Genomic DNA, 19,671 nt, shown 5'->3' with positions numbered 1-19,671 from the left:
TTAAATACTCGTCCCGTGCGAGCAAAGTGAATTCGTTTGCTCGTTCTATGCTCAACCCGGCGGCATTGAATAAGTGCTACAACGTATGTGTGTGTTGGATTTGGAGCTTTAATTTAACTGCTCCTTTTCCGCTTGTATCGATGCATTCTATTCAATGTTTTGTTTTGTTGTTGTTGTTGGTTCTATCTTGCCTAGTTATGCTTATCTAGTTTTGTTTGCCCCCATTTTCGTATGTGCTTTGGTTTTGTTTGTTACTATTTAGCATTTTACGACACACGTTCCCCGTTGTTTTCGTATCTCGAGCCGGAACGCCGCTCTCGTGTAGTTGTGGAAGTTCTGGAACGATAGTTTGTTTGTTTTGTTTTTATTACACATGCCACCTGACGGACGCTGTCATCACATCGCAGTAGCCTTGGCCTACTAGTTTCTTACCCCTAGCGTAACTTTTACATCCTTTCTCTCTCTCTGTCTCGTTCTCTGTGCCGTGGTTTTGCCTAATGGTTGACTTACTTTTATGAATGATGAAGTGTGTAAGATGGGTGATCGAGAAACAAACGGGAAAACCGGGAAACTGTGCAGTGAGTGTTTGGGTTTTGGTGTGTGTGTGTGGTTTGCTGCTGTTTTGCCACAGTGGCAGTGCGCTGGAACCTTTAACCAGGCTTCAGTAGCAGTCGGTTGTACACTGAGCGAAGGTTACGTTGGTTACCAAGGACGACGATTGGCTGCTCCGACGATTTGGAGCGAGAGAAAGAGTGGAAAGAGAGCGTGCAACATGGCCGTGCACTTCCCGTTCTATGGTGATATATCAGCCTACTATTACTACTACTACTATGTACTAGCTAGACAACTAGCGCGTCATACGTGGGAAAGTGGGGAAAATGATCCACAATCAGCTCCTACTGTGCTTTTTCTTTGGTTTGGCGGGGGGGGGGGGGGGGGGTGGGTGGGAGGTTGCGGTTTGATTCCGTTTCAGATGATGAGAACTAAAGTGAAGAAAAGAAAACAGAAAACAACAAAACAACGAACAACGAAATTAGCTTTAGTATGAAAAAAACAATCTATTTTCCTTTTTTTCCAATCAATCTGACAGTTTGGTTTGGTTTTGTTTTTTTTTGTTTCTGCAGTTAACGGTTTGCATTTTCTTTACCGTTTTTTTGCTTTGCTTTGTTTGTGTTACGTTTGCAATTACGTTTGGTTACAACGAGTTTCTCTTACTAATGTGTGTATAAATGTGTACTTTTTGTTTGTTTGTTTTGCTTGCGCGGTTTCCTCTTTTCACGGGGTTTTTGTTGTGGTTGTGTGGTTGTTTCAGCGTGTATTTTTTGTTGTTGTGTGTGTGTGTGTGTGTGAGTTGTTGTGTACTGTGTATTTGGGTTGTTTGCTTGTTGGTTTTATCATCTACGCAATTTTTCAAGAGCAAGTAATGAAGTATAATGGCGCGCGGGCATGCGAATTCACTTTTCGCAAAACACCCCCCAACTCTTGAAGGCCGAAACAACCGAAGCAAGTAATAGTAGTAGTGGTAGTAGTAGTAGTAGTAATAGTAGTGGTAGTAGTAGTAGTGGTAGTAGTAGTGATAGTACAAGTACACTAGTACACTCTGGTGTCGTTCGTGTGGAAGGTTTACTTTCTTTTCTGTGTGTGTTTTTTTTGTATGTTATGTGTTTGTGAGTGTGTTATGTGGAGTATTGTGTCACTGTGTTAGTGGTTTTCGTTTTCGCAGCCAAAAACCTTCGAAACTATCGCGCGCGCTCGTGTGTGTGTGAGTGTGTTGTGTTTTTCTTTTTCTCTTTAACGGGGTTAAGTGAATTGGTATCGGGTGCCGAATAGTCAATGTCTACGTATGTATTTAATTAGTTTAATTAGAGTTTTCTTTTCCTCCTCATGCATATTTCCTCCTCTCGCTTTTTCTTCTCTTCTCGTTTTCTCTCTCTCTCTCTCTCTCTCTCTCTCTCTCTTGTTTTGCTTCTTTTGTTTCTCTTATGTTCTTACCGTTTTTGTTTTGTTTTTACTTCTACTTTCCCATCTGTTGCTTGCTCTTCGCCTTCTGTTTCTTCTTGTTTGCTTCTTTTCCTTTTTGCTCTCTCTCTCTCTCTCTCTGTATCGTGCTTCGCTCTAACAAACCCCTATAGGAGATAGAATAACTATAAAATTTCGGAAACAACAACTTTTGTAATCACGATTTTTTGTTTTGACTCGCTTTTTTTGTTTGTTTGTTTTGCTCTTATAACCACGTTATGATAGAGTTGCTCTTTTTTTGCGTTTTCATTTGAACTACTTTCTCTGGCTTGCTTGCTTGCTTGTGTTCTCTGTGTGTGTATGTGTGAGTGTTTTTTTTCTTGTCCTCTTATAGGTTATGCACGAAAGAGAGAGATAGAGAGGATGGGGGTCTATATGTGTGTGTGTGTGTATATACGTGAACAGGTGTGAGAAGGGTGCAACGCAGCTTTATGTGGTGGTGAATCGATTTATTTTTTGTTGGTTGTAATACCTTTCGCTATTGACGCTTAGTTTAGAGCTTCCTTTTCGCTACTAGAAACAACTTATCCTAAACCGAACCCACACACACACACACACACACGCATACCTACTAGCTGGGGGTGAGGATTTGGTGGCTCCACATTGCCACACATTGCCACACATGCGGGTGGAAGAGGAAGGGTGAAATGAACGGAGCAGAGTAACCTAATTCGAATTCTAATGCATGTTCGCTACTAGGGCGTTCGTCGCCTACTCTTAGCATATCCTTCTTCTGGTACTGAAAACAAAAAAAAAAAAAACGAACCACGGGCCGAAAGCTAAACATAGGAAAGCTGGCCTTGCTCTGGTTGGTGAGGGGATTGTTTTTGGCAAAATCGGGATGGGATAGTGCATCGGCTTTTTGTTCAGTTGCAATTCATTCCGTCCATCCTCGATTAAGATACGTCCTGGAAGCATTTCTCGATCCCTCGTGGTTGGGGACGTGGTTCAAACCAGTGGGTGCGTGCTGTGCTTTGAGCATTAGACTCGGTTGAACCATTGAACACACACACACACGCACGGACACGCTTAACACGCGCTTAATTCGACTAACAATCTAACTGTGGGTGGCTGTGTGTGTGTGAAAATAAAGACGTGGCAAGGAGAGATGCATTGTGCGGATTTCTGCTGCCAGCAGATCAGTGGCAGATCCCTAAACTGGAGGGATCAACACAAAAAAACACACAAACTATGAAACCACACTTTCAACAAAAATGTACATGGAATGAATGATGGTGGTGGTGTAACATCGATCGATCGATCAGAAGTTGTAATAGATACGGGATTTTCAGCTTCTTTCTTTCTTTCTTTCTTGCCCTTGTAGTAGCAATGATAGAGTTAGTAGTTAGTAATTGGTAGTACTAGTAGTAATAAGGGGTTGTAACAAGTAGTGATAAGTTTCTCTGCGTGTATGTGCGTGTGCATGGCTTTGTGTTAAAAACGTGCAGAGCGCGCACACTGTGGAGCACGAGAGCACCAGAACACGTGCTCTAAAAGGGCCTTCACAGGGCAATTGATGTACTAGGCTTGTATGTACTAAAGGGGGCAGAGGTTTTGTTGTGTGTGTGTGTGTTGCGTGCAAGTACAACTAGAAAAGGACCAGGGCTGTATATAAACAGGGGCTGGTAGGTTGTTGGTGCTGAGGATGTAAAAAACGGATCGAACGATCGAGTCGAGTCCAGTCGAGTCGAGAAGAGAGTGTGTGTGAGTGTGTGTGTATGTGCGTGAAGAAATGCTTGGGTGCTATTGGGGTTACCTCAACCAGAATGCTTGATCAGCATTTCATATCCGAGGTCGAAAAAGACCGGCATGAGGTGCTCGATACGCTAAACCGCCGATAGGCTCAATAGACGCGACAGACAGCTTATCTGCTACTAATATTACTATCGAGCAATGCTTTCAGCCATGCTTCACCGAAAGCTTCAAGGGCAAGGGTCAGGCTTCCTGTACGTGTCTGTAAGTGTGTTTTGGTTTTGCAAATTGGTGTATGGAGTGCGCTGTTTTGCATTACCCTAAACTTCCCTAAACTGAGTGTAGTGAAGCAGTTTGAAGCAGTTTCGCGCCTGTGGTGGTGGTGGTGGTGGCATGTGAGTCTCTCAACGGGGATTTTTATTTTGTTTATCGATTAAGATAAGGTTGTTGTTGCTCTTCTTCTTTTGCTTCTAGTTTACGGTGTGGTATTTTCGTTTAGCCATTCAAATTGTGGACGAGCGTGGTAGTATCGCGCTAGTTGAACAATAAAATCTAGGGTTTGGGGGATGTTGCTTTTGCCGGTTTTGTTTTGCCATCTCTTCCTTTTTTTTTGCTACTTCTGCCTCTGTGCTCTGTCCTCTGTCCATCTAAGTTAATACTTTCGAGCTGGCAGCACGATCCTCGCCTATTATATATCTATATATATACGCGTGTGTGGTTGTCTATGGGCTTGTGTGTCTGGGTTTCGGTTTCATCCACACCCAGGTTTGACGTCCTCTTTTTTTGGGGGGCTTTGATACACTCTTCCTTCTTCCTCGATACTACCCCTCAGGAGAATTCTTTGCATTTTGCATACATACGCACATACATATATATACATATACATACATGTTTGCAATGTATATATATCAAATCCTATCACGTCCTGCCCAGCTTACCGCTTGTTGTTTTTATGTTTCGTCTGTGTGTGCGTGTTTTCGTGCAAGTTTTTGTTTTCTCCCCCTTAGCTGTCAATTCATCGCTGGCACTGCACTGTGTTGTTTGACTACGTGAAATGTCGTTTTTTTTTGTTGCTTTGTTAATGTTAAGTTGTTTTTTGTTTTTCTCGGCTACTGCTTTTCGTCATCTTTCTTGGTGTATAAGTATAAAAATCGAACCAAAGCCGTAAATATAGGTACAAATTGGATGAGGGGGGGCGGGGAGAGGGTGAAAGTAGGGATTGGGGGTAAATGGAGATGAAGTCCTTTGAACAGGATTCGCGATGACAGGGATTCGGCGGAAGGATGTCAAACAGGGACCGAGGAACCATGTTTCGAGTGGGGGGGAATGAGTTGAAATCGAATGAACTGTGTTGACTATTTTTGTTAATTTTCTCTCTCTCTCTCTCTTTCTCTACCTCTCGTCTTCATCTGTCTGACTGACTGATCTGGGGGAAATGGGAAGGGGGTGTTGTAGCGCGATTCTGCCTAAACCTATCATTGGTGGCGCTTACGCTGCTCGTACTGCATTCGCCCCGCGGAATTCGCTTCGACCATCGTGATGGGGGTTTGAGAGCAGTGTCTTGGCTGCCGGCTTCGCTGCCGGCTAGGATCGCTTCCGTCGCGGGCGCTCGGGGGCTGTCTGGTCTCTGGAAGGGGTTTCTTTTTTTTGTTTTGTTTCGGCGCAGGCTGCCGCCGTATCACGGATCGGATTTACTTCTCCTCGCCCAGCAGCACCAGATCGTCGGCCACGACGTCGCTGACGTGCAGGTAGATGATCCAGTACATCAGATTGAAGCAGACGAAGCACACCGGAAACACGATGCGCGAGTACTTGTCGATATCTGACGGTGTGATGCCGAGCAGCTTGTTGATATCCTGCGGGGGGAGTGGGGAGAGAAAGATAAAAAAAATCAATTAAAATCATTTAAAGGAAATAGCAGCTCCTACAATACGTCCTCTTCAGTGTAAAGTTACTCATTTGTATGACTGCTTTGTGTGTAGTGATGGGAAAAATGAAGTTTTTGTTGGAATCGATTCCGGATAGTAGGTCCGGGATCAGTTTCCGAAATCGACTCCGGAATTGGTTCCGGAACCGGCTCCATAATTGATTCCGGAATTGGCTCCGGAGTCAGCTCCGGAATCGGCTCCGGAGTCAACTGCGGAATCGTCTCTCGAGTCAAATCTGGAATCGGATCTGGATTCAACTTCGGAATCGGCTCCGGAATCGGCTCCGGAATCGGCTCCGGAATCGGCTCCGGAATCGGCTTCGGAATCGGAATCGACTCCGGGATTGGTTCCGGAACTGGCCTCTTGATTGATTCCGGAATCAGCTCCGGAGTCAACTCTAGAATCGGCTCCGGAGTCAACTTCGGAATCGGCTCCGGAATCGGCTCAGGAATCGGCTCCGGAATCGCCTCCGGAATCTCCTCCGGAATCGGCTCCGGAATCGTAATCGATTCCAGCATCGGAATCGGCTCCAGAATTGATTCCAAACACGGAATCGGAATCGAGTAGGTCCGATTCCAAGCTCTCACCACTATTTATGAGGTCTGCCGAATGGGCTTACCTTGCCGGGGTGTATCAGATGCTGGGGTGCTGCCGATTCCTCGTCCGGGCCGCCACCGCCACCGCCGGGCGGTCCGCCCGGTGGTGGGCCGCCGCCGCCCGGCTGCCCACCGCCCCGACCGCCGTTGATCGTGTTCTCGAGCGTGCCGCCCTTCGAGTGGGCCTTCGGGTCGTGCACCTTGAACCGGACCTCCTGGAACAGCGGCCCGACGATGGAGCAGCCGCGCGAACCCATGTTCGGCGGCACGTTCTGCATCGTGCCGCTCCGGCTGCCCATCTGCTGCTTCGGCGTGTGCTGGTGCGTGTGGCTGTGCCCGTGACCGTGACCGTGGCTGTGGTCGCTCGCGACCGGGGGCGGCGGCGGCGGATGGTTCGCGTCTGCCTGCTGCTGCTTCTTCTGTTCCGCTATTTTCTGTATTGCCATGAAGCGCTGCTTGCGCATCTGTATCCGCTTAGCCATGTAACCGACCGAGGCGTACTCTGGGGTTTGCGGGGGGTTTGTTTTGGAAGTTAGGGGAGAGGGAAGGGACGAAAAGAAAGAGCAATCAGTACAACGGGCAGTGGAACGGTATGCGAGTGAGCGACACGACTACCACTAGAAGTTTACAGCTCTAGAACATCAACACATTGTCACCAGAACGCAAAACAAAGAAAATAGGCAAAAGCATCACACGCACACACAAAGGTGGTTAGAGAAGTAGATGCAACGGAAGTAGTAAAAACAAAATTAAATAATTAGTAAAAAAACAAAAAAAAAAAAACAAAACACACACACAATCAACACACAAAGGAAAGAAAAGAGAAGAAAACTTAAAAAAAATGTAAACAAAGAAACTAAACACATCAAATAAACAGTTCGCTATGTACTTAGACAACACACGAAAACGAAACAAAACACACAACAAAAACAAAACAAGAAGAGGCGATTAAGTAAGTTGCTTGAAGAGACGCGGAGATGTACACGTGAGGCTGTGTTTTGGAGGTTTTGCTCTTTCTTGTTGCACACTGTTGCTTGTTGCCGAAAAGTAAGGAAACCAGTTGTTGCAGTGTTTGAGAAGGACGAAAAAACTCTTTGCACGCGCGCACACACACACACACACACACGGGAATCAGTAACAGAAACACACAGTGAGGTGGTATAGGGGCGTGTGTGTTGGTATGTGGTACCTCACAGCGCTCACGGGATTAAGTCCATTCGCGAATCCGACGCACGGGTGAGCAAGTGTGCCGAAGGTGTGCGCAGTGCGAGAGGGGCTTGGCGGGGGTGGGGGTTGCTGGAGAAGAGCTAGAACTAACACGACAAGAAAAGAAAGAACGGAAAATGAAAACAAAAAACCCCCCAACAACAAAACAACGAGTGATCCAATACACGCACACACTCGTCCGGACACCTACTGGATGTGTGATGTGAACGATGGGCAAGTGACGAACCGTGAACCTGCCAACCCCGCTCCTCTCCTCACGAGTGTACCACGAGGGGGGAGGGGGGGGGGAAGATGAGCGATGAGCAAGATGGTGAAACACATGCTATGCTTTCTTTGGCAAGGCATTAGAGGTGTTTTTGTTGCACATTTTAAACAAGTTTACCTTGATTCTTCGCTTACTTGCATACGCGAAGAATTAAGCTAATCTTTGATGCCTTGTAAAACGTGTGACAGTAAAGTGATATGCATGTGAAGGAGGAGGAGGAGGAGGAGGAGCGGTGGTGGTTTCACGATGGGTGCATGGGTTGACAATGGATGCATGAGATGAGAAAATTCGATAAATTCATCAAATTAACTAAAAGTAACGCTATTTGTCACCACCACGTGCCATTATGTTACAGTTTGCGGCTAGTCTGATTCTCATTTTGAAGTGTGTATGTGTGTTTACTGTACAGTTTCAGCGCCGAAGAGAGAAGGGACGAGAGCTTCTTCTCCGTTCGCTGTAAAGGCTGCTTACAGAAAGAAAGAGAGTGAGACGATATGGAAAACATTTTCCAAAATTTTGCTGCTCATTTTCCGTTAACCTTTCTTGTTTTTTTGTTCCTGTTCTTATCTGCGTGTAATTTCGGCAGGGCAAAAGCGTAAAATGGTAAAATGGCGTCGAAGCACTAAGCGCCGGCCTGCGTGTGCCTGTCATGAGTGAGCTTTTCCTTCTTTGCGGGCGAATGGGCTTTCTCGCGCTTGCATTGGGCGCCATCGCGTTAGGAAGTAAATATTGCTGTCAAATTCGGATCATGGGGTGGGATGCATTTTGTTTTTTGGCCGAACGGCCGCAGTCGGTAGGTGCTGGGTGAATGTTGTCAATGTAATTTTTATGTGTCTCGCTAGCGCGCGTGAAGGTGAAGGTAGCGCGGTACTGATGATGGATGCGCAACATCTGCTGCCACACATCGGCTGGGTGGGGGCCTTTGGTATTATTCAATAAATTCATCCAGATCGTTCGTTGTGAGGTATATATTTTGTTAATGTTTTGTAAAGTTAAAGTTTCATTAAGGCACAAATCTTGCATCGTATGGCTTACTTAGTAAGACTATTAGCATAGTATGAATATAATTGTACAAGCAAGTTTTTGGTGTAAATAACGATGATTCAAGTTGTAAATCTAACCTTATACTTCGCCTTTCTATCGGTTAGCGTGTTTCGCTGTTTTGGTTATTGTTTTGTAGATGAATTTATCGAATTTAGTTGAGCTGAGGCGCATGGTAAACTCAAGATCTTTTATGGAAAAGTTTCACACAACACAATTGCAACATCATCACGTTGAAGGTGAGATGTGCTGGTACAGTGCGCGGCTGCGATAGGCGTTGTAGAGTGACAGAAAAACACAATGTGAAGGCGCAGCAGATCAAACACGGTTCTGCACACTGAATGAGAGGCAGAGCAAATGACAAAGAAACGGAGGTGCAGGGGCTTGCGCTTAAAGCAAGCTTGAAAAAATATTTAAAACTTTTTAAAAGAGAGAGAGAGAGAGAGAGAGAGAGAGAGAGAGATAAAGACTCGTCCTTGCACTCTGGCTGGTGTCATTTTCCACAGAAGCGATCGATTTTTCGCTTCACGGCATACAGGTTCCATATGTATCAAGAAAAAGGAAACGTTTGGTTACTGGGCTAGTAGTAGTGCTAGTGTTTTCCCTACAGCTCACGTGTGTGCTCCGCAGGGGGGGTTGGGGGGGAAGGGAGGTTTGAACTGGTGGGGGTGTTTGAAGGGAATTTTTCACTTTCCATCTCCCGGTTCGAGGGGCAGTAGCCGCGGTTGGTTCCGCTTGCCGTTTGGGCGGTTTTCCGTTTCCCTACACAAAAGCTCTCGTACGGCGCTGAATACTGGGTTGCCGTTTGCCGATGGCCAGCCGCCTGCCAGCCAGTATCAGCGTCGTGTGCAGCTTTGATGGAAAGTGAAAATTTCCCCCTCATTTCCCCTATCCTCCCCCTCCACCCAAACCCTCCTGGTTGGTGGATGGTTAGTGGTTGGTGGATTAGTATATTCAGTGCGACGCCATTTACACACGACGGCTAGTCGAGGGAGCCGTTTGCTGGGTTATTCGGGGTAAGTGGTGTACACGTTAACGCACAGAGTTATGGCACTGTGTATTGGTTGTGGTGGGGTTGGGGAGAGAGAAGGAGCGAATAAAAGAAAGCAGACAGTAGGAAAGTAATGGTACAGATACGATAAACAAAAGGAAAATTAAGTAAATTTATTTAAAAAAACAATAAAAAGAGAGAGAAAAAAATAAATAATTCAAAATCATAATAAAATTAAAAAAAGACGTATAAACCACATTAATAAGCATCGTTAAGCTGGAGTGGAAATAAAACGGAAAAAGTACGTTAAAAACCGCACTGGAACTGAGGTAAATCAAAGTGACAAGTACGAGACTATTGCGCCCACAGAATGACGCGAAAGAATAAACCGATAGAAATAGAGTATTAAGGAAAGATAGAGAGAGAGAGAGCATTAGCGAAAGCAAGAACAAGTGAAATAATATAGCAAAACAATATCAGAAGAAATTGGTTGGAACAAGAACTCGTGTATCTGGCAGAGTAGATAAATAAGTAAAAGAGAAAAGAAGAAATCGAAAATTCAAAAACCAAACAAACAAAAACGAATGTTCTGAATCGTATGTTAACCGCACGTAGGAGCAGTACAAAACGGAACAATGCAACGAAACTAACAGAGTACAGTCAAACAAACAGTGACAACGGATTACTTAGAGCATAAATATATGTATACAAAGAGGTAGTTTTTTTTTTGGTTATAATAAGAAAAGTAGTTTTATATACCCAGCAGACTGGCAAATACCATGACGAAGCATGTGCCTAAATATACGTCAATCGATTTTACATAAGATATTTTCGGTAAGGCAGCATTCGTTGACGACATCAGTGTTGTCATTGTCAAGACAGTAGTTACACCTAATGAAACACGTGCTGGTGTAGCATTTCTATTTAGCCAAAATGATACCCACGATATGATTACAATTAATCCGGATGGTATATAGATTTGAATGAGATAATAACCCATCGAACGTACAAACTGTATTTCACATGCTAAACGTGAATAATTTCCTATAAAAAAAACAGAAAAGAAGAAGGTAGTAAAGGTTACAGACAATGTTTCGATTAGTATTTTTGCTTTGATTCTTGCTTTAGTGAGTAGGTAGAGTTATTTAGTTTCTTTTTTTCCTTATATGCTATATGCTAGATGTGAATATATAGTGATGAGAATGATGCATGATATACTGAAGATGATAATGATGATAATGACGGTGATGATTGCAATAAGTGGATGATGGAACTGATGATTGACAGTAGAAAATTGAGACATGGATGATGGGAGAGATGATGAGTTTTTTTTTTTCTTCAAAATCATAAAGCCAAGTAGTTATTGAAACATTCAAAAAAGAGAAAGTAAGAGAGAGAGAGAGAAAGAGAGAACGTTGATATGATATGAAAGGGTAAAAAAGGGGCAAACACAAAATGCTTAAATAGGTTGACTGGCGCAGTATAATGGTACAAGAACAAAGTGTATCAAAGAGTGTAGGAAAGAATGATATGTAGATAAAAGATGTAGTTAATATTTCCTAAGAGGCTTAAGGGCTAGTAAGATAAAAAGAAAACAAAAATTCGTGTGAAAAAAAAAAAAAACAGTAGCAACAGCAAAGTCTAAAAGCTATCAAATTGGTTAAAGCGTAACAAGAAAATTAGGTTAAAGTGAGGTGAAAAAGAGCATACACAAGTGAAGATCGGACTAAAACGAAACAATGCAAATGAGTAGAGTACGGAGTGTACCTAACGATTGCACAGGACAAGAGAAAGTAGTAATTATGAAAACGGAACAGAACAAACGCTTGACAGTAGATAAAAGAAAGAATCGTTTCCAGTAATTTATTTATGATCAAAAAGAGATACAAAAAATACAGAAACAAATAACGGTAGCTTGTACAGGAGATAAAAGAAGAGCTAGTGAACGAATCTTTACATTCGAACGAAAACTGTTTGTGTGTTTTTTTTTCTCCTTCGAAATAGTTGTAATGAGTAAAAGCAAAACTTGCAAGGTGGTGAAGAATATGGTGAAGAAAAACTTGTACTGGGCAAATTGGAAACGCATAACGTTTTGTGTGGTGTTGTTGACGCTGGCGGGAGAAGGAAAACAAAAAACCCCCTCGATTGCCAGCAAAACTGACCTCTTGCTTGATAATAGAGTTCGATATGATAATACTACTTCTAGTGGTGTGATGGTTTGGTGGTTAGAGTAATGTCCTAAAACTTAACTTTGCTTATAGAAGATGTAATTGTACACAAAAATGTAAATCAAGAGAACAAAAACGCAACGATTAAAATCTCTTAACACACCCCCGGGCAGCTTAGAAGGCAGCCACGGGTGGGCAAAATATCTCCAACAAGCTTGTGTGTATGGTGTGGACAAACTTAAATCCGCTCATTATCCTTCCTATGCATCACAGAACCAGGCACAGAACAAGAGAAGAGAGATAGCAAACAAATGTTATAATACAAATAAAATAACGTTAAAAGATTACTAAACCGCAGCCAAGATGAAATAAAGTCAGAGCCAAACCGGTTGGGTGAATGAATTTGGCAGTTTCACTATCCTAGATGCAACATGCAAGTACATTACTCAGCTAGGTTCAATTAGCAATTTGCAGGTTTTCACGTGTGTTAAGCTTGGTTGTTGGTTGTCTACAATGCTTTACTTTTTTATCGCTGTGCCTATTTGGTTTTGTTGTATGGGTCTAAATGCATAGTTATGGTAATGTTAATTGTTGCTGTTAGTTTCATATTGAAGATTTTATCAAATTTAAACTTAAAATTAATTATTTTTTTGAAAAGAATTAAAAAAATTACAACAAAGTAACAGAGACACATTGAAATGGGTGAATTTCAAATAGGAATACTAAGATCGATGAAAATTACACATCATTCTGGTGTATTTGTATTGAAAACAAACGAGCAACTTCTAATTCGAAAACGTTTGAATCAAACCAAAAAGGAACAAACAGTACTGAACAAGCGGCAATATGAGAGAGAGAGAGAGAGAGAGAGTACTGTATGTGGTACTAAGATTAATGTGCTAATGTTGTTTATCAGGTGGACATGATTTTTAAACCACACAACTTACAAAAGCACTCTCAAAAGCATCGTACAAGTCAAAAGTAATTGATGGTTACTGTATGTGTGTGTATGGTGTGTGTGGTGTGGTTCATTAGATTCGGGTTCGGTTTGATGGCGTTTTGCGCGTTGCATTTGCACACGAATGGCTTACAGTAGAATGTATGGATGCAAATATTTATAAAGATTGTAAATGTATAAGTAGATGAGTAGATAAAATCTGCCGTATCGAAAAACCCATGCATAAAAAACGGGGAGGGGGTAAAAAGGAAAATGGGGATGCAGCAATTAGATGGTAGTCAAAAAATGAGGAACACAAGAAAAACGATGGCTAACGATGAGGTAAACAGGGGCAAGTAAAACGATACCAAACCGCACGCTACTCGCTCCTAAGCGCCAAAGCAAATGTACGGTGGCCACTAAGGCGTAGTAAAGTAATCCCTTAATATGTTGCGGTCGAGATGGTGGGGTGGGAGGGATTTTGCTCACGTTTTTTTTTCTTCTTCAAACTATAAACGGCCGTGTGGAAGCCTCTTTTTTGAAAAGTATTTTACATACGAGAATGTTGAAAATTAACGAAACAAAAGGTGTATGTGGAACGGGAGATTGAGGTTTTAACCGACCGACTCTTAGCGTTTGGTAGTCATTTTATGGGTTTTTATCGTATTTCTTTCGGACGTGTAATGCGATGCAAAATAGAAGATGGGAAGGAAACGAGAAAAGCTCTAGTGTGGATAGCATTAGTTAGAGGATGGGGATTTCCTTTTTCTATTGTCGGACAGTGGGCGCGTGTGGTTTCATGCGGTGAGGGGTAGAATTAAAATGGTCATTAAAAAAAGGCACTCTCTCACAAACACACACTCCTATATATACACATTTGGGACAGCCTAAAAAGGGGGTGCGGTGAGTGAGATGATATGTTAATTTCCAACAAATAATCCTCCCCTCGCACAACAAAAAAATCCCATCACGATGGCGAGGGGTTAAACGGACCCCCAAGCCGTCATTAAAAGATGCTAATGATTATCCTACTTTATAGGTGTGTGTGTTTGTGGCTTTTTCGTGGAGGTTTGTTTAATAGTTGTTGGCGTTTTTGGCAGCTGCTTGTTTCGGGACGTTATATATGAAACATTCGGCAAAACAAAACCCAAAGCAAGCGTTTTTTTTTGGAACACTACGGAGATATACACTATGGAACCAGTTCGGCAAGAAGATGATTTAAACTCTATTATTATGTAAGAATATGTTAGCTAGAAAAAAGAGCAAAATCAAACAGCACAAACAAAAACGGCAAGGAGTAAAACTAGATGCGATGCATATAATGCGATCTTGACCATTTTGATATCACAAGCAGTGTGTGTGTGTGTGTGATGAGCGAAAATGGGGGGCGATGGACTTCGAAAAACCCGCTCGAAACTCTATGCTATTCTAGCTATCGAATGAACAACAACAAAAAATGAATCAAAACGAAACGAACGGGTTCAACGTTAGTTACTGGACGACTGTAGAATGGATGAAGTTCAATGTGGAGGATGGGTTCGTTTTGTTTCTTTGCTATTTCGAGCGATGAGGGCAAGATGGGTTGTGGGCTAATAATGTGTGTGTGTGGGGGCGATGCGATTTCGTTTTTTCTCTGCATCATCAACATCGGTTATGTCGGTTGGTGCATCGTTTCTTGCATCGTAGCTACAAATAATCAAATCCGAAACATTGTCCTGTAGATGCTTTGGAGTTGAGCGGTTTGGGCTAAAGCGAACCGAGCGCTAGCTTTCTTGGATGGGGAGGGACTGGGGGAAAAATAGGGTAGTGTGTGTGTGTGTTTTTGTGTTTTTAGAATACAGTGTCCAGCAGAGAGGGGTTTGGGATTGTTTGGCACGAGCAGAGAGAGAGAGAGGGGATGTTTTTATCCTTCTTAATTCAAGCTTCCAATACTCTACACCCTGTGGAAGGCGGAGGCATTTCCGATCGGAGCTGCTATTTCGAATGTTCCCGATCGAGGTTCGAGTTCCTATCTACTGCCAATCAAACGGAATTGCAAAACTAGAAGGGAGTAAGGTGACATACATACATACATACATACATACATACACACATACATACACACAAGTATCGAGAAAACAAGTGGGACTGGTTGGCATTTTGTGAGAGCATCGGGAGAAGATTAAATTCCCCTAGCATACCTCTTTCCACCCGTCTTGATGATTGCCGGTCATCTCATCAACCGACCAAGCGTCATCCGGTTCGAAGGACCAAATGACGCGCGTACATACAGGTTTCAGTTTGGGAATTCCTTTCCCACCGAAAAAAAGAAGCAAATCCCGGAACTCGAATCGATTGTTGTTCTTTACTGTACACCTCCTCTTCGACCTCGTGTTGTTTAATTTAGCTGAAAATTTGGTAGCTCTGTCCTTTTGGTCCTATCGCAATTTCTTGCTGTGAACATCCAATCTATATCGCCAATAGGGAGGTGGAAAAGCAGTACCATGGACGGCACTTTCCGCTAACCAATTACATTCCGAACTCGATTTCGATTCGCTATGCCCCAAGGAGGGAGCAAAATTGGTCGAAGAATCATTAGCAGCGGGGGAAGTGGGGGAAGACGGCAGGGTGTGTTGCAAATTTAATTCTTAAAATTTAGCTCCTTTCGATTAGACACTGTATTTGCGTATTGTGGAGGATTTTGGGGGGATAGTTTTTGGGTGGGGTTGTGTATGTTGGGTTCCAGTTTTCTTTTCTCATGTTGGGTTATTCTCATCGATACGCACCCTGGCATTGAGATCATTGTTCGCGGCTATCGGGTCGTCCCAGCGTACGCTGGGGGGCGTCTTTGGCTAGGCAAGTATATTTAGCGGGCAAACCTTAGTTGCTATGGGGCCTAGTGTGGACTAGTGGATTCAAAAACTGCACACTGCACACAATTATGCAATACGTTTTTCAACGAGTTCAAATGACGGCACCAACCAATCATTCTAGAGAATGTTTGGAATGTTTTATTTGCCATTTCCATGTAATTATTAGTGCTTATAGTTGACCTTGACGCGTAATTTCGGGTCCGTTTGCTCTGGCTGGAAACAAATTTACCATAGTGGAGCTCGCTGCGTGGTCAGTGTGTACCTCAACGACATAGTGTGTTAGCAATTATTTCGAAAACCACAAACAGAAATAATTTCATGTTTCCCTATTTCTGGTAGGTCTGCCCACCAGCGCGGAAAGTGTGCTATGATTGATGGGCCATAAGATGTAGGCTTTCGGTGTCGTACGGTGGTTGGGCGCGCACAATCATAACCAGGATCGCTCTACCTGGCCCACACATACAGGATGTCTTGTAGAGTGAACCCCTAAGCGACCTGCGTTTGTCCACGTTTGTGGTGGCGGCGTTAATACAAGACACCGGAACGGACGGACGGACGTACGGGAAGTAACAAGAGTGAAAATAAAGGAGATAATCAAACCGGGCACTTACCTGGTTCGGTGGTTCGGTGCACTGTGATTACCTACGGAGAACGCGTGTGTGTGTCCTCTACGCCAGCCTGTGCGTGCTTTGTGCTTTTTGAATTTGCCTGCATTCTTCATCTAGTAGTAGCTTGGGTGGAAGCAGGACGTGGCGAACGTGGTGCACGTGGAAGTGGAATGAAACTCTGGGGAAGACCCTGCAAAAAAAGCTCGCCGATAGACAGACGGAGCGAAGCCCTGCAAGCTCTAAACTTTCCATCGCGTAGGCGCCCCGCGATTGCCTAACAACACTTGGGAGAACACTTTGCCAACCAAAGAATCTCGCGTTCCCGAGCGCCCTCGAGGTGCCTTGAGTAGATAATTAATATTTTCGTTCTTTTCCCTACTACTGCCTACTCCCGCTTCCAGTGCAGGGTTGTATATGTTGTGGAGATTAATAATTGGCCGTCACGCAAACGCGAAATGCCCGGAAGCCCGGAAACGTGGCGGGGTAAAAATATGCCACGTAAATATCCGGCGTGTTTTGTTATTAGTGTGACTGGTTGGTTTTTCGAACGTATTTTACAAACCAAACTGAAAGAAGAAAAAAAAAACCTTTGCTTTCTGAGGAGCAACTATTTTCCAGTAGCTGACGACTCAACATGACGACTCGTTGCTGGCGAATGCCCGCGCCATACATGACATTGGCGGGTTTGTAATTTTCACGTAATGCTTGCGTGACTACGATGACGGCGAAGGGCGTACCAAATTAATCCACCATCCTCCGGGTGGTAGCAGCCGGAGCCGGGGTGGTTCAGAAGGTTAAGAGCGGCTAAAGCTTTATTTAAATAATTTTGCACCCCGCCTCTGGAACGGAACCTCAATCAAGCCCCGGGGTTGCTGGCCCCACAAAAACGTGTGCAAAAGAGTGTGTGTGTGTGTGATCGCATGGGATTGAGCTGCGGGGGGTAGTAGGTAGGTGAGTTTTGATATTGGTTTGGTGTTGCCGTCGTTGCACAGCCACACAACACCGAGGTCAGCAGGATAATTATGATGAAGGAGAGAATAAAAGCACACGCACTTTTGTCCCCCCGTCGCCGCCGATCCGCACGTTCTCATAAATGGTCGGCTGTCACGATGAGCGCTCGGTGAGGTGACATCTGGCGGTAACGATCGTTCGCGAAACAAAATCTGTCACCTAGCAGGCACTTGGTCAAGGTGGGTACGAAGAAACTGGGGGACCCATCCTCCCATCCTAAATATCATTACGCATAATGAAGGTTATCGTTCTGGCCTTGCGCGGTGTATGCGTAGGATGATGGTTGGATCGCTGCTTCTTTTATTTTGTGTAATATTGAAGCTCCTGTGGCCATTCGTTTTTGGGGACGATATTGTTGTTGTTGTTGTTGGACTGCAAGTATCCATTCCATTTTGCGCTGCTCCACCATCCGAGAGTAGGGACACTGGATGAAAGCACAACTAATTCCCGCTGTCCGTTCGGGCGAGCGGGCGAGCTTTTGCGGGGTAATGAGATTTCCAATTATTTGCGCCACCCGCGGCGTGTAAAATGGATTAAGGATGGGTGGACGGAAGCAAGCACGGCAAGGGGGGAAGCCCAGCAGCAAAAAAGAAAGGGACACTTTAGGCGTAAGGAAAGCGTAGGCTTCATTACATTACAGCGCTAACATTTCCTTATTGTGGTTGGGCGCAGCTACGGCCGCGCGCGGCAGCTTAATACAGTCATCTACGTGATGTATTATCACACTGGCAACGAAGAGAGAGCGTTGGAATCGTGTTCGCGTAAAAAATAATAGCCCACAGCTTATCTGCCGTAGAGAGCACGACAGCCACAAATCGAAGGGAGGTACAGTTTTATCGTTTTGCGATAGTTGCGATAAGAACGGGCTGTGTTCGGTTCCAGTGGCTTCGACAATCCAATCGATCCGGAATGCGAGCCAGTCATCAAATCACGTTTAATCCTAGCGCTTCTAGAGTTCTGGAGGTGCCTGGAGGTGAAGCGCACTACACACCGTACCACACTTTATCGCAAAAACCGATAGGATGGAAGGGTGGAGGTTGCGTGCAGCTATAATAAAATAGGTTTCCGCTCCAAACGATGTGTTCGGCAATAGAGATAGTTTGCGGTTTGTGCTAAACCGGCCTGCTAGTTCCGGTTCGGTTGTGTGTGGATTAGGAGCAGCTAGCAACAAGCGTCGTTAATTTAACGACGAACGATTTTGCGGCTTTTGCGGGTGAAAGCGAATTTAGTATAAATCGCTGTCTGTTGGGCCGCGTTCTGTCACAGCGCCTCATACAAAGCATGAACGCACTCAATGTGGATGATCTGATCGTTCTAGGAGCTCCGAAAACGATATCTTTATCTTATCTACAGTGCTCTTACACGAATTAGTAGACAAGTTATATAGCCTACTATAGTGCAACTGTTAAATAGGAACATCTTCCTATATTGTAAAAAAATTACTCTAGTAAAGCACGTTTCCATCCGGAGGCAAATCCGACCACAACACCACGTGGTATCGACCTGGTACGGCGCAAACAAAAAAAAAAGCCCTCCAACAAAAGCTTTTTCCGCATCGAGTGACGCATGATGACGTCTTCTCGTACGGCAAACATGGCCTAACATGGGCAGCGCCGGGCCAAACCTTTTCCCTGTCGATGATGATGGTTTTCCATTTTCCATCCCAACACACACACTGGAACTCTGGCTTTATGATAACTTTTCATCAAAGTTAAACACATCCGTTGAGGGTTTTGTATTTTTTTATTATTATTATTTCGCCACCGACTGCACTTCCTGCCCCTGTTGAGGGCCTATTCCTGGTGCCGAGGTTCGACCTGCTCGGGCTGCTGCTCCGTGCTCGATTTGAGCTGACTACCAACCGTATGTGGACCGTGGATTTTTTTAATGAACCTGTCAATCCGATCGAGTCGAGGGCTTTGCTTCCGTACCCATGAGCCCCATGTCATGTTTCAGCTACACAAGCCATCCCAAGGCTAGTGTGTGTGTGTGTGTGTGTGTTAAAACCGTGATACGAACGGTCAGCGGGGTCGAGAGTGAAAGATGCAGCCTGCTGGGAAGGTTTCCGCCTTCAATGGGATGGAAGGCGTGAGATGTTTTTTTTGGAGGAAAAAAAAAACAGTAAAAATAGAACCTTGGAAGATTCATCCTCACTCGATCGTGCGTACCGGAGCAGTAGGGGGGACTCTGTGCGTGTGTGTGTGTGTGTGTGTATGTTGATCCTTATACTTATCTCCCCTTTAATGCTACAACACCAAGAACCCTTTCAGAGACACGTGCCACGAGAGAAAGGAAAAGCCCCATCCAATACACATCATTTGCTAATCATACTTTTC

General features: G+C 44.2%; 1 protein-coding gene across 7 annotated transcripts in view; it reads right to left on the bottom strand.

Annotated features, from left to right (window-relative positions):
• Positions 1–1,038: 1,038 nt before the first annotated feature.
• Positions 1,039–19,671, bottom strand: part of LOC120952660 (gamma-aminobutyric acid receptor subunit beta) — a 76,175-nt gene continuing 57,542 nt past the window's right edge. For all 7 annotated transcript variants that reach the window (XM_040372105.2, XM_040372100.2, XM_040372106.2 and 4 more), the window contains 3 exons: positions 10,519–10,803; positions 6,259–6,737; positions 1,039–5,567 (listed from right to left, as the gene is read on the bottom strand). In XM_040372105.2, the coding sequence (XP_040228039.1) occupies positions 5,403–5,567; positions 6,259–6,737; positions 10,519–10,803 (929 nt within the window). In that variant the 3' untranslated portion in view covers positions 1,039–5,402. The remainder of the gene's footprint in view (positions 5,568–6,258; positions 6,738–10,518; positions 10,804–19,671) is intronic.

Source organism: Anopheles coluzzii, chromosome 2, assembly GCF_943734685.1.
Source record: "Anopheles coluzzii chromosome 2, AcolN3, whole genome shotgun sequence".
Classification (NCBI taxonomy): domain Eukaryota; kingdom Metazoa; phylum Arthropoda; class Insecta; order Diptera; family Culicidae; genus Anopheles; species Anopheles coluzzii.
Note: the sequence above shows the minus strand (reverse complement) of the source record. Positions and strands in the feature narration are given on the sequence as shown.